We start from the raw sequence: 14869 nt of genomic DNA on the forward strand, positions 1-14869 counted from the left end.
TAACCCTGTGCAAATAACTTCTCCTCTCTCTTAATTCTCTACAACAATGCTTTGTACTTATAGAGTTTTCATACAAGAGGAAATAGTTTCTAAAGCGTCTACATTCAATGCATTTAGAAATTATTTTAGAAACTTCCTTATGCACAACCCTTGCATTAAAACAAAGCATAAGAGAATAAATCACCCAAAAATAGAAGCTTTCTATTTTTCTATTCCAAGTCTTTTCTTGTGGAAGAATCCAACTTCATTTAGCAACTTTTCAAAAAAGCACAAATAAAACAATAAATCGTGGTAAGGCTGAGTCACCTTATCCCAACAATTAGGAGGTCCTATTCTTAAATAGCATCTCAGGTGTGTTGTCACTTCATTGGAGCTTTGAATTTGGACTTTAATCTTTGGTATTATACATTAAAGACAAAGTAGAGATCTTTTAGACAGTTGGGTCAGGCTGATCAGACTCTTCTGAGGTAACTGTCGGGTTTATGTGTCGAATTCTCCATATGATAAGACATATTGAATGCCAAGTTTCACCATATCAAATTGTCATAAAATATTTAAGCAGATCAAATCACCTTCCTACCATGGAATGAATTTAGTGCGGTACAATAATTTCATCATGTTGAGAGGTTAGAACATTTGGCTCGAAGTGGGATCATTACTAAACTCATCTTATGCAATTACCATTTTACATATGGTCTAAATATAGGTTCCTTCTAAATCTTCATCTTTGAAGACATCTGATCAGTATAGGTTCCTTCTAAACCTTCGTCTTTGAAGACATCTGATCACTACTACATTGTACCACTACTAACAACCAAAGGCCATTTTGGCTTCTAAAATTTATTTTATGTTTTATTTTTGATCTCGAAAAGGTCAAAATTTCAACGAAGCATAAAATTTAGTGTCAAGAGTTTGACGAACACGGGTTATAACCATGAAAAAGTGAAAAGTGAAACTCATTCTTCACATCACCAGAGCGCGTGGGCGGGCGGGAGGAGGGATTGAGCAACAACTGCATCACATACATTTGTCTGGTGAGTAATCGCAGCCATCAACATTTGCTTGTTGTGCCCTTGTTATCTATGTGTATAGGAACGATAAGGATGTCATGGATCACTCACAAGAAGTGAGATTGATCCTATATTATATACATATGTAACTAGAGTTCTAATGTGTTAAATGAAGCAGACGCACAAACAAAATTGAACTTTGTTTTGGGCCACTGCATCGCAAAGCTCATCCTCAACAAATAAAACGCTGTTTGTAATACTACCCTTTGACCTCAAAAAATGATTCTGGTTTGATAAATTTTCATCGCCATACTTGGCTGGTGGGCTAGGACAAAACAACAATGAAGGCATTTCCTTCAACTCTCCAAAAGATATGCGTCCCCTTTGAAATTTGCCCACTTTCTTTGGTGCATTAGGTGTTGTAGGCATTGAATCACACAAACTTTCTAACCCTTTAGAAGATTTGTGCAAGTGATAAAAGCATTAGAAAGAATGCTCTTTATAACCAATAGTCCATCTCAGATAGGGATTAAAAGCCAAAAGCAAAAAGATATTCGCCTTGCATAATCTTCTGAGCTTTCATGGGGCATCAAAGAATTTACTTTACATTTTTTGGCTTGCACACGCACTGGCGTACAAAAATCAAAGTGCATCTTCCTAGTAATTGTAACTTGCTTGACATCATATCAGACCTACAAGTAAATTTTTTGAACAAAATGAAAATGTTTGAAATGTGTAGTAGTAAGAGGAATTATTGCTTCTCTAAATTTTCTTGATACAAGTAGAGAGTCTTGACTTCATCATAATGAAAATTACAAATACTTTGGACCTGTAAACAAAGTTAGAGTTACAAGGTTAGTTTCAATGCACACAAATTTCGTAGAATGAAAAATACTTAAAATACTAGAAACAAATGCAGAAGTAGACATAAATTACAGAATACCTTTGATATGTTATTTCTCATGCATCCATTATAGAGGAGAACAATATTAGGTCCTAATAAGCTAGTCTCTAATAATCAAATGTCCATATTCAATAAAAGAAAAGAAAAACAAAACAAAATAAAAAGGTATGAACATAATTTAATGTAGAAGGATTAACAGAGCCTTCAAATAAATGACTTGTAATGAGGGAGCACAGAAGTACTAAAAATAAGGCATGAATCTTTTGGAAGCGACACTAATGATTAGTACTTCCAAAGGAAAAAGATGGTAGTCTGGAAGGGAGAAACTCACCAAGATGTCCAATGACAGGGATTCAATGTTTGTTTCTCTCACCAAATTTTTCTTCTCCACAATAATAGGGGAACTATTTCCTATTTGACTGAACAAAATTCTACCTTGAGTGAAAAAAAGAAGCCAAATCATTCTCCACAATTTGTTTCCGTCCAAAAGACACAAAAAACAATACAAATCATGATTGACCTTATTCTGTACAACTTCTTTTTTTAATTCACTTTCTACATTGTAATTTTTAAAAAATATTTTGATTCATTTTCTATATTGTGTAATGTTTGTCTTTTGGAATGTTTGATGTCAAAAGTGAACAATATATATTGTGTAATGCTTGTCTTTTGTAATGTTTGATCTCAAAAGTGAATAATATATTGTTTATTATTTGTCTTTTGTAATTTTTTATCATCCATCTCACCCAACCTTGTGTTATGATACGAGTATTGTGTGGACTGATGAACTTAGATCTCAACTAGTTAACTCTAGATTCCCAAGCCTTATGATAATCCATGAAACATGTGTGTGTTGGTGTTCCTTTATACACTAATCCCCACCTAAAATATTTTTCCCAAGTATAGTCTTTATACACTAATATAACAACATCGTTGGTGTTCATTTACACACTAATCTAACAACATCATTAACTTAGTTATTATACATAATGTACAGTCTTTTAGGGCTTGAAGATTCATTGAATCATAGTAGTCTTAGTAGTATCAATATCATGAACTGGGGTTAAAACTACATTAAATAAGTGAGCAACCATAAAACTCAATTCAATGCATAAACCTACCTTCAAATAATAAAGAACAAAAAGCAAATCATATCCAAAGAAATCAATAAATCACATGGAATCAATTACATTAAATTGAAAATAGCTCACAATTGTCCTTCTCTTATTCAAGTTGTAATATTGGATCTAAAATTAATGATACCAATTTGGTGTATGATCACATAAAGATTAAATGATTGTGCTTAGAAAAAATGAGAAATCAAGGATGACTATATAGATTTTAAGATTTCAATGGGCAACTCATATTAAAATATTCTTACAAATAGTGGATGGCTAAGATTCGAAAAGACTTTTTGATGATGATGATAATAAGGTAAAATTGGTCACTTGATTTTAAAATTTTGTGTTGACTGAGATAATAACAATGCAAATATGTTTCTTGATTTATAATAATTAATTTGTCCAATATAATAGTTAATGTGGGAAACTTACAATATGGAAACAATCACAAACTTGGCCTTAAATAGGCCTATATCATTACTTTTTGTGCTTCTAGTTTGCAACAACAAAATGATGAATTGTTTCATGGTTTTTGGTGATATTTGATCAATGGTGGCTGATTATTAATGTTGACATTATTGTTTTTGAATTGAAACATCGACGTGGTGGTATATTTTACTATGTTGCCTTAATATTAACATAGTGGTGTATGAGCTTATTTTTTGTTGCATCTATGTACATCTATATACATATATTTTAAAAAATATATTCTTGTATGGATGAACCCAAAAAAAATTCGAAGTAAACCCCCCAAAAAATGCAATGTGGTTTAGTTTTCCAAAAAGTTGTCAAAGTTGTCAAATGCAACTTTTGGAAAATGCAAAATTGCTCGAGAAACTTTTTGCAACTTTGCATTCTGACCAATTACGAACTTAAAAACCTTAATCACATTAAAATACTAAGTCTAAATTATGGCGGAGGAAAAATATTAGGAAAGAAGATTTGGGAAGGAATGTGCAAATTGGTTGGCCTAATCTTGTGAGCATGATTTGTGTGTGTATTTGTAAATCTTGTAATATTTTTTTATTTTTGATTATATACAAGATACTACTAATGCTTGTATGTTTACATTTTGTATATTTATAGCTCGAATATTTACCTCTGATGAAAGACCATGCCTGACAATATGAACCTAGAAAAAAATAAAGAGACAATTGCTAGATTGTGGTCTCATTTTTGAAGAAAAGTTGATAAATGTAATTGTCCTTGAAAAATGTGTGGGCTTAAAGAATCGAAGAATTCTAACACAACTCCGAGTCATTGTAGGCAACATGGTCAAATTGAAGGGGGGCGCTATTTTTGTTGATTGGTAAAAGTAGATTTCCAACTGGAGGAACATGGAGGTGTGAATATCCAAGCTGAGGATAACGCTCCCATGGAAGAAGACGATCTTGCTGCAAAGAACACAATTGAAGAGGATGGTATTGACGTAGCTGATAATGTGCTAGAGGACATGATTGAACAATATGGTATTGGCACAACTGATCAAGATGATCATGATGATGGTACTAGTGCATCTGATAATGATGATGAAGATGGTCTTGATATACCTATACTTGAGAAGGCATATAAGCCCCTATACCAAGGCTACCAAACAACTCTTCTCTCCGCTATAGTGTTGTTGATGAACTTGAAGGTTATGAATGGTTTATTTGTTAGAAATAATAGTCCACCAAGATAACTGAGAGGGGGGGAGGGTGAATCAGTTATCTAATAATTAAAACATTTATCAAATTTAAAAAATCTTATCCATTTAACTAAAGTAAACAAAAACCATAACAAGATGCACATAAACAATTACACCAGACATGTTAACTAGGGAAACCCTTGATCAGAGGGAAAACCCCAATGGGAATGATGCCCACAAGATGATGTACTAATATAAATATTCCTTATTAGAGAATGGATCCTATTAGGAGTCTATTACAACATTTAGTACATATGAGTCCCTATTAGGAGACTTTGAATCCTTGTTAGAAGATTCCAACCCTATTAAGTGTTGTAGAAGATAGAAGGACCCACTGTCCAAACAACTTCTAGGGCAAGACCACTAAACTCACTGTCCAACTAATCTCTCAACTATTCCTTGTAGAATAATTGTATGTATTGTATTTTAACTTCCTTCCTCTATCTTGTCAACTAGACCAATCATTGTCAAACCTTGTAGACAAGGTAACAAACCTCAGATCCAAGTATCCAACTTAGATCACACAATAAAACCTCGACAATGAAGTTTCCTTCACCTTTGCTCTGCATTGCTCAACTTCACATTCTTCTCTTCGTGCTGCTTAAAATCATTTGCTTCATCTCTTCATGATAAAGGAAAATTTCCTTCCTTTATATTGAATCCATAAAACAATTCCTTGAGTCGACTGCTACATCTTCTCAATTAATTATTATAGGACCACATCAAGAACACATTACACTTAGTGACAACATCAATATTTTTCTTTACAACTTAAATAACATTCTGTACACATAACATTATGATGAGTGAGCTTAGCCATGTCATCATCAACATGTCTTCTTCACATCTTTAACTTTGGCTTTTCAGAATAACAAATTTGGTAAGACAAATAACAAGTTTACCAAAACATGCTTAATGCCTCTATAAACTCTATCTTAGAATAGTCTCCACCAAAACTTGTATAACTTCTTCTAGACTTAATAGCTTATGCTTTCGAGGTTAGCTACACATACTAGACACTTAGCAGTATCTCCCTTTAACCTTGTTTAGTGAAAGTACTTAACGATTTGTCTGTACCAACTTGATTTTTCTATTATTCTTCTATTAGATACCACAAAAAATTGCTATGTTGACATCAATGACAAACATAGTCATGAATGTAACATATCATCATGATAATAATCTAATAATGTTTCTACAATAGTCCCCCAAAGTAATATCATCAATATTAATGCTTCCAACAATCTCCCCCTTTGGCATTGATGGCAACATATATGAAAAACATCTAGTTCCAAAAATACCAACTGCAAAAGACTATTTACCTTTCTTTTCAAATCTTCTTCATCAATCATTCTCCCCATTAATATACCTCAATGTGCTTTACATCAAACTATTTTTCCATGTTGTAATATGTTTTTCATGCAACTTCTCGCCTATTGACATCAATGTCAAAGGTTTCATCAACCATCAAACTCTGTAACAACTATTTCTGACTAACTCAAGTGTCTAAAGGCATTGTTCATAAAAAACTTCCAAAAAGAGTCCTAGATGATTCTGTCCATCACAGATACTCCCCCATACAGGAAGCATCAACATTTAGTCCAGACAAACAATAGTGCTATGTTACACTAGACTGATGCACTCTTGCATCATGTACTTTGATGTAGGAAGGGGCATAACCCCTAGCATACCTTGCAAATACTCAAAAGTCTCTTTAGAAAGAGGCTTAGTGAAGATATTTGCAATCTACACTTTGGTGCTCGCATACTCCAATCTAATTTCCTTTTCTGCAACTTTCTCTCTCAACATGTGATACTTGATAGAAATGTGCTTGGTCTTAGAATGCAACACTGGATTCTTAGACATATTTACTATGCTTGTGTTGTCACAATGTCTAACAATAGGTTCACTGAATTCTATCCTTATATCCTTCAACATTTACTTCATCCAAACAACTTGATTACAATTGTTTGCTGTTGCAAAATATTCTACTTTTGTTGTACTTTGTGAGGTACAGTCCTGCTTCTTGCTTAGCCAAGAAACTAATCTTCCTCCAAGAAAGAATGCTCCACTACTAGTGCTCTTTCTATCATCCATACTACTTGCCAAATCAACATCAGTATAAGCATATAGAGTGAACTCATTAGATTTATCATATTGTAATCCAAACTCTAGTGTTCCTTTCAAGTATCTAAATATCCTTTTGACTACGACACAATGTGCTTCTTTGGGACCAGCTTGGAATCTTGCAACAATTCCAACTGCATTTGCTATATCTAGCATTGTGTGAGTCAGATATCGCAATCCTTTGATCATAGATTTGTACATCTTCTGCTCAACAATAGGTGTCTCATCCTTTGTAGATAACTTTTGTCCAATTACCATAGGTGCTCCAATAGGTTAACATGTTTCCAAACCAAACCTTTTCAGTAAATCTTTCAAATACTTAGTCTGAGAAATAAAGATTCCTTCTTTGTCCTGTATGATCTGTAATCGTAGAAAATATTTCATTTCTCCTATCATGCTCATTTCAAATTTCTTGTTCATTTCTTCTACGAAATTGTCACTTTCATCATTATTTCTTCCAAATATGATATCATCAAAAAATATTACCAATATTATCAATTCATCATAATTTTTTTTTCCAATAGAGATTACTATCTTCCATACCTTTGCTATATCCAAGCTTTGTCAAATGCTTGTCCAACCTTGCATACTAGGTTCTGGGTCCTTGCTTCAAGCCATACAATGCTTTCTTAAATTTGTATACTATGTCCTTGTCATCTATTAAAGGACAACCTCTAGGCTATTCTATGTATACCTCTTCTTCAAGTTCTCCATTCAGAAATGCTGACTTGACATCCATTTGATATACTTTGAATTTTTTATATGCTGCTGTAGACGCTTAAAATCGTCCTTAAAGACTATATTAATTTATTTAATATTTTTTGTGATATTGTAATTAATTATTAATTATATTGGTCACATTCTTCTACTTATTTAATTAAATTAATTAATTAAATAAGTTCATTCTCCTAAGTATTTAAATTTAATTTAAATACTCCTAGTCCTAATGTGTTAAATTAATTTAACACGTGATCCTCCATGTTTTCCCTTTTTAAAATAAATTTTATTTATTTAAATCCCCACATCTCATTAATTCTTCTAAACTTATGATTAAATTAAATCCTATTTAATTTAATCTTAAGCTTAGCCTAAAACTTAGCCTATACTCATCATTTTCATCCTCTTAAGCCTACTTCTTCTTTAATCCCACTTAATCATCCTAATCTCCTTTCTAATTTCCCTCATTAGCCTAAGTGTGTGCTCACACGTGTGAGAATGCGTGCCTACACACTCCCCTTTGCACTCTTGTTTCCCACTCTTCTTCTCAAGTTTGCTCACACATGTGTGAGCAAACTTTGAATTTTTGACTATTTGCATGAATTGCATGTCACCTTATGTGGCACCTACATGGATGCCACCTCACCAAGCCCTCCCTCAAGCCTATAAATATATGCCTTGTCTCAAGCATTTGCATCTCTCATTATTGCATTGTTATTATGTTGATTTGAGATTTGAGCTTTCATTATAGTTGAGCTTGCATGCTATTTTGAGCTTTCATAGTAGCTTTTATGGTAGTTTTCATGGTGATTTCTAGATGCATACTAACCATTTGGTAGCTAGTTTAGCTTTTCATTTGCATCATTAGTCTAGTTTACTTATGCATTCACATTGCCTTTGCATTTACATGTTAGTGTAGCTTGCATACTTAGTTTTCTTGGTTACATTTTATTTTCATCCTTGAATACCTTCAAGTATGGCTTTCACCATAGCCATTTCTTGAGGTGTTCTTCATCTCATGTAGCTTAGGTTCATATTTCATCATCACTCACGTTTGTACATCCACATTCAAGAGATTCACTACATTATTGCGTTTGAGAGAGCACACCAAACATAACTCACATTCTAACACACCAACAAGGCCTCTCATGGGTGCCTTTGTTGAGCTGTAGAGGTGGCTTGAGAGCTTGATTTGTTGGCTACTTTGAGTTGTAAAACTCAAGAAAACATTAATTAAGGTTTCTTTCATTTTGATGAGTACTTGTTGCATGTTTTGATTTGAACTAATGTTTGTTTATTTATTCATGCTCCCAACAGGTCATTTCTTCTAGCACACATTTTAGCATGTCCAGTGAGACCCACGTCCCTAATTTCATCTCAAAAAATCTACAAACAAACCTTGTTCAACTTTAAAAATCCTCGCATTGTTGTATCTGTGAATCGCAACATCTTCTGCGATAGTCATCTGAGTAGACCAACATCTTCGCTTACTAACATCTCCGTCACAGCTTAAACAACTCACCTTTTCCATAGGAATCTTACTTTAGCATCTGCATAGAAAAATATTTTGTTGTCTAGGTTTTCACATTGTCATCTGCGAATATCGGTCTATCATCTGCATATTGTACGGGTCCTAGTTTGTCATCTACAAATTTTGGCGTCTCTGCATTTTACATTGTCATCTGCATTTGACATAGTGCCACATCACCACAAAATATACTAAATTTTCCTCTGTTGTCTGCGAGATTTGTCATCTGCGATTTCCATCATCTCCATATTTTGTCGTTTGCGAGTTGTAGTGTCTGCACTTGCAGTTTTTTGTCTACGCCTATAGATAGAGTTGCCCAAGTTTTAAAATTATTTTTGCTAACTAGAGACTTGTAGATTTTTACTAATGGTTTTTCATGCAGAGAGTTAACTTTGAAAACTTAAAAAAAAAAAAAAAATTAATAGTGATTTTTATCACTAAAAAAGTGATTTTTATCACTTAGACTCAAAAGTTAATGAACTTGTATGGCTTAATCACTTTCATTTGAATGGATGAATGTTAGCATAGAAAACATTTGGACTTGGTGCTTAAAATTGATATGAATGTTAGGGTAGCTAACATTTGGACTTGGTGCTTAAAATTGACATGAATGCTTAGGGTAGAAACAACATTTGGATTTGGTGCATAAAAAGAATTCACACTATCTTGAATGTCTTAAGGGACAATGGACATGTATGCCTAGGCTAGAGAATATTTGGACTTGGTGCTTAAAATTGACATGTATGCATAGGCTAGAACACATTTAGATTTGGTGCTTAAAATGAAGTCACACACTCTTAAATGCCCTATATTAAATTGACTTTATTTTTAGCATTTTATTTCTGCATGCTCACTTTACTTTCTTGTTGATGAATCTGCATTTTTCATTTACGTTAGCACCATTTCAAGTTGAAAACAACCTTGTATGTTTTAATCACGAGTGTCTTCAAGTAGATAGAAAAATTAAAGCTTCATTGGGGAAGAACAAGTGTCTTTTAAACCCCAAGACCACTTACATATTCTCTCCCCTCATGCCTTCAGGTGATCTTGGGTGCACAAGAAATAAGTGGTTTTATTTTTATTTTTTAGGAGGCGTGCTTGGGGATTTCATCACCCCTTGGGATGACCTCAACTCCAGTGTTCTGGTGGATTATAAATAGCAGGAGGTGAATTGAAAGACACCTCTCTTGGAAGCATAATATTGTCACTCTTGGCTAAGCCCAAAGAAAATTATACCTTTGGGAAGTGAAGGAGAAGATTTGGGTTACCATCTCCCCCTCGTTGTGTGGTAGTATTTTCTTCCATCTACAGATTTGGGCCTCATATACCTTGTGTATGTTGAGGACACCCCTTAGATAAGCCTTGTTCATCCTAGTGGCAACCTTATTAAGATTGTTGGCATGTTCAGCGTGCTTGTAAAAAATTCCAAACTTAAGCCAAACATCAAACAAGTTCTAAGACGAGTGAAATTGTGAGGTAGCCTTTCATTGAGTGAAACAGTGGTAAGTGAGGTCCTCTTGACTCACAGTTATTTTCAGCAGTCATACATTGAGTCTACATTTGAAATTGGTTGAGTCTAGTTAAGTCTTGTTGTAAAATTTTTCGGTGCTTGAAATTTGGGTCTTCTTGTGTTCTTGCCATGACTGATAGAATCAACCAAGTCAAACATAAGAAAGTGAAATTGTCCAAACCACCCATCTACAAGGAAAGGAAGAACCTAACACACGGTGAAAAATAATTCTGATATGCTATCAAAGACATCCAAAAGCAAGAAGCTAGACAAGACCATTATGATAGAATTGAATACAATGGAAAACTTCAAAATTGGTCTGCCTTCCTAGGAGTGAATCCAAAATTTTTATTTCCAGTGAATGAGTATTGAGTTAACTGCATAAGTGACCCTAATATCTTCCATTTTCTATATCTACCTCCATTTTTCAAACTCCTAGTCTTCCATTTTCAAATTTTCTTCTAGAGAGCTTGAACCTTTAAAACATCTTTTGAAATTGTGACGCTAGCCCTTTTATCCATAAGCAAACATTTATCCTAATTACACTTACTTATTTGGGATCACAAGTCCATCTTCAAATAGTGAGTAATCAATTTGGTGTCCTATCTTTCCTAAAGATCACTTGACTATCTTTGGTAGGAGAAAGATACTGTTATCCTCTAATCAAACATTGTTTGCTAAACTAAGGTCTTTTGTCCACACTTGGGTAGTTGACCCTTTAATCACATAAAGTTAATAGCTCTCATCCTCATTTTCTTTTTCTTCCATAATATTTTGCCCATTAGTTGGTCACTATTGCATGGTACACACACGATCAAGGAGGTTCACATTTAATCCCATGTCACGTTTGTGGGAATCATTGAGGCAATCAGAGATGGAGAATCCATTTTCTCCACACACAACTTCATTAGGGAGCACAATCCCCTCTAGTTCGAACTTTGGTATGCCTAACTCAACATCCGTGTAGGAACCAGAAGATTCCTTTCGTAACACAACTTTCTGGGGTAATGATGAAGAAGTATACCAAGATGAAGATCCTATTGACCCCAATGATGTACCTAGTGATGTTAGGACATTCCTTGCAGATCCCTACAATTTGGAAATGATGGAGAAATCCATTAGGGCAAACAAAACTGAGATATTCCTAAATTTGGTCAAGGATGGTGTCAATGTTCCCCCAAGATTTGATGAGAACACCTTGTTTAGACAAATTACAAATGGTGGTGCTCTCATATTGCCCACTTCAAATGCAGCCCCAAATTCTAGAAAAGGGAAAGAAATCATGGTGGCAACTAGTGCTATGCCTACATCCAGTACTTCCACACAACCAACATTTCAATTGAGTGCAAAACATATTCAACAAATTATTAGTGCTATGCCTAATGCTACCACACATGCTAGCATTCCACAATCCACCTTGACAGGTACCACTATGGGACGCTTAAATGTTGGGCAAGTGCCTACTCAACCAATGGAAATTTTGACACAACCAATGCACTCATCTTATTTGAAAATACCAACAAGTATGGTAAAGACATCCGTGCCAATTCCACCAACTGCATATCCATACATTGGCCAAAGTGGAGTACTTCCACCCCCTCACACTACATTTGAGACTCCCTACAATTTAGGAGGTGGATTTGTGAACTCCCAACAATCACAAGTGCAACCCAATCAAGATTTGGCTCAACAATTCCAAGAATTGTGAAATTTGGTCCTTAACATGAACAACAAAGGGGTGAAGGATTTCTCTTTTGAGGAAATTTGTCCTTTTCCGTTTGATAAATCCATCAATATGGTACCATTTTCACTCGATTTTGAAATTCTTAAATTTGACAAGTATACGGGAGAGACATGCCCCATCACACATTTCAAGGAATTTTCTATTCCGTGCCAAGAAGTAGCCTACAATGATGATTATCTTAAGAGACTCTTTGCACGAAGTCTTGGAGGCCCTGTGCTAGAATGGTTAATGAATTTACCTAAGGGCGCCTTTACTTCCTTCAATGCTTTGACATGCAAGTTTGTAGCACAATATTCTTACAACATTGAACATCATGCCTCATTGAGTGATTTGTGCAACACAAAACAACGAAACAGTGAAACATTTGCCAACTTTCTACAATGGTGGAGGCATCTTGCTAATTGCATGCCCTACAAAATTGAGGATTCCCACCTTGTGGATATATTCATCAAGAACTTGATACCCAAAATGTCTTTCCACATGAAGATGGCTAGCCTCGAAGACTTTGCCACTTTAGTCAAGAAGGGCAAGAATATTGAAACTGGACTTTTGGAAAAAGGTACCATTAAACATTATAATTCATCATCCTCACACAATGAGACAAACAACAATAGCAAACCCAAATTTTGGTCCAAGAACAAAGGTGTCATGCACGATGGTGTCACTGATGTCAAAAACCTTCAAGGAGGAAACAACAACAACTATTGTAACCAAAACAACAATAATTTGACAATGACAATCAGCAATCTCGCAATCAAACACAATTTCCCCCCCGCAACAACAATAATTACAACCGTGACTATGATTGCAATAGAAATTTCACTAACTTTCATGAACCCTTGGAAGCCATATTTCAAAAATTAGTGGATCACAATTTGATGGTATTCCCTAACACACGACCCTTTGATGGTATTCCCTAACACACGACCCTTTGATGAGAACCAACCCAAATCAAAATGGTATAGGGAAAATGAATATTGCAAATATCATCACATTAAAGGACATGACACAAACAAGTGTATAAAACTCAAAGTCTTCATCCAAAATCTTGTTGATGATGGAGAAATTAAGGTAGAAGGAGGACCATCCTCTAAAAATGCTAAGCTGAAGATATTTCAAAAACTATTTCCTGATCACAACAACAACAACAACAACAATGCAAACAATGCAAATTGAGCTTCCACATCAAATGCACTACCTTATGATTATTCCACTAACCAAATATTAGGGTTTGATTCCTTGTGTGGTAAAATAGAAATCAATGACATATATGGATTTAACTCCATGTGTGGTTGCACTGAAGAGGTAATTGAAGAGGTAGACACTCATGTGAATACCCTTGTCCTACAAGTAGCCAATTGTGATGCCACCACTCGATGAGAAAGACTTATTTTGCAAGTTGCCACTCCTAATCACACTAATTCGTCAGTGCCACATGCACCTACTGCGCCATCCAATTCACAAAGGCTCGCTTCTCACTATGATGTGTTATCCCGGTTAGGTAAGACTCCTATACAAATATCCATTCTTGAGCTCCTAACCACATCACCCATCCACAAAGAGATCTTGGAGAAGGCTCTTTTAGAGTCTTGCATTCCTAAAAACATTAATGCCTCCTAATTCACTTCCATGATTGGAAACCTTGCTGCCCAAAAACACCTTGTCTTCATAGATAAATATTTCCAAGGTCCTGATCCACACCATAATTTGTCGCTCCACATTGAAGTCCTTATACAGTGACATAAGATTAAAAGAGTCCTTATAGATAATGGATCTGGTTTGAATCTATGTACATTGAAGATGATTCATTTCTTGGGACTTCCAGAAGACCTCCTAGATACTAATAAAAGGATAAAAATCAAAGCCTATGATGAAAGGGAAAGAGAATCAAAAGGAGTTATCATGTTACCTCTAAAGGTTGGACCAGCCATCATAAGTACTGAATGCTATGTCCTAGACTTGGATTTTCCATATAACATTTTTCTTGGTCAACCCTGGATACATACTCTAAAGGTTATTCCATCTACCTATCATCAATGATTGAAATTTTCCCACCAAGGAAGAGAGGTCACAATTCCAGGAGATCCTACATCGTTTGCCTTTTGTAAAAGATTGGAAGGTGCACCAGCAAATTTTTGTCCAATCAGTGAGTTTGCCAAAGTTATACCTGAGCCTCTCACCATAATAGAAACACCTTCAACAATAGTGCTAGAGTCAGCCAATGATGATTCCAATTCTCGCAAAGGAAAAGAGAAGGTGGGAGATACTAAGGTCAATACCATAGGGAAGAAGGTTACTTTTACTAATTTAGGAATGAGAGAGTATAAGTTTGAAAATGCCTTATGTGTTGGACAACTACCACTCTCCCGTCATTCCTTTGGAAAACCTTCACAATTACCACCTCTTGCCAACAAAGAGACTGTGCATATTAACAAGACAACATTCGAACATTGGGGTTCACTTAGTGATGAGCATATGGAATCTAATATTCTAGATTGGCTATACTATGATGGAAAAGACG

The 14869-nt window shown here is 34.9% G+C and overlaps 1 protein-coding gene across 1 annotated transcript; it reads left to right on the forward strand.

Annotated features, from left to right (window-relative positions):
* The first annotated feature begins 976 nt into the window (after positions 1 to 976).
* Positions 977 to 4778, forward strand: LOC149573121 (uncharacterized). The gene is made up of 2 exons (XM_089812117.1): positions 977 to 1034; positions 4302 to 4778. Exon 2 carries the CDS (start codon positions 4411 to 4413, stop codon positions 4714 to 4716), a length of 306 nt encoding a protein of 101 aa, XP_089668243.1. The 5' UTR covers positions 977 to 1034; positions 4302 to 4410; the 3' UTR covers positions 4717 to 4778.
* The last annotated feature ends 10091 nt before the right edge of the window (positions 4779 to 14869 follow it).

The sequence above is a fragment of the Cupressus sempervirens genome, chromosome 2, assembly GCF_028749045.1.
Source record: "Cupressus sempervirens isolate cs-2001-9-10 chromosome 2, ASM2874904v1, whole genome shotgun sequence".
NCBI classification, from domain to species: domain Eukaryota; kingdom Viridiplantae; phylum Streptophyta; class Pinopsida; order Cupressales; family Cupressaceae; genus Cupressus; species Cupressus sempervirens.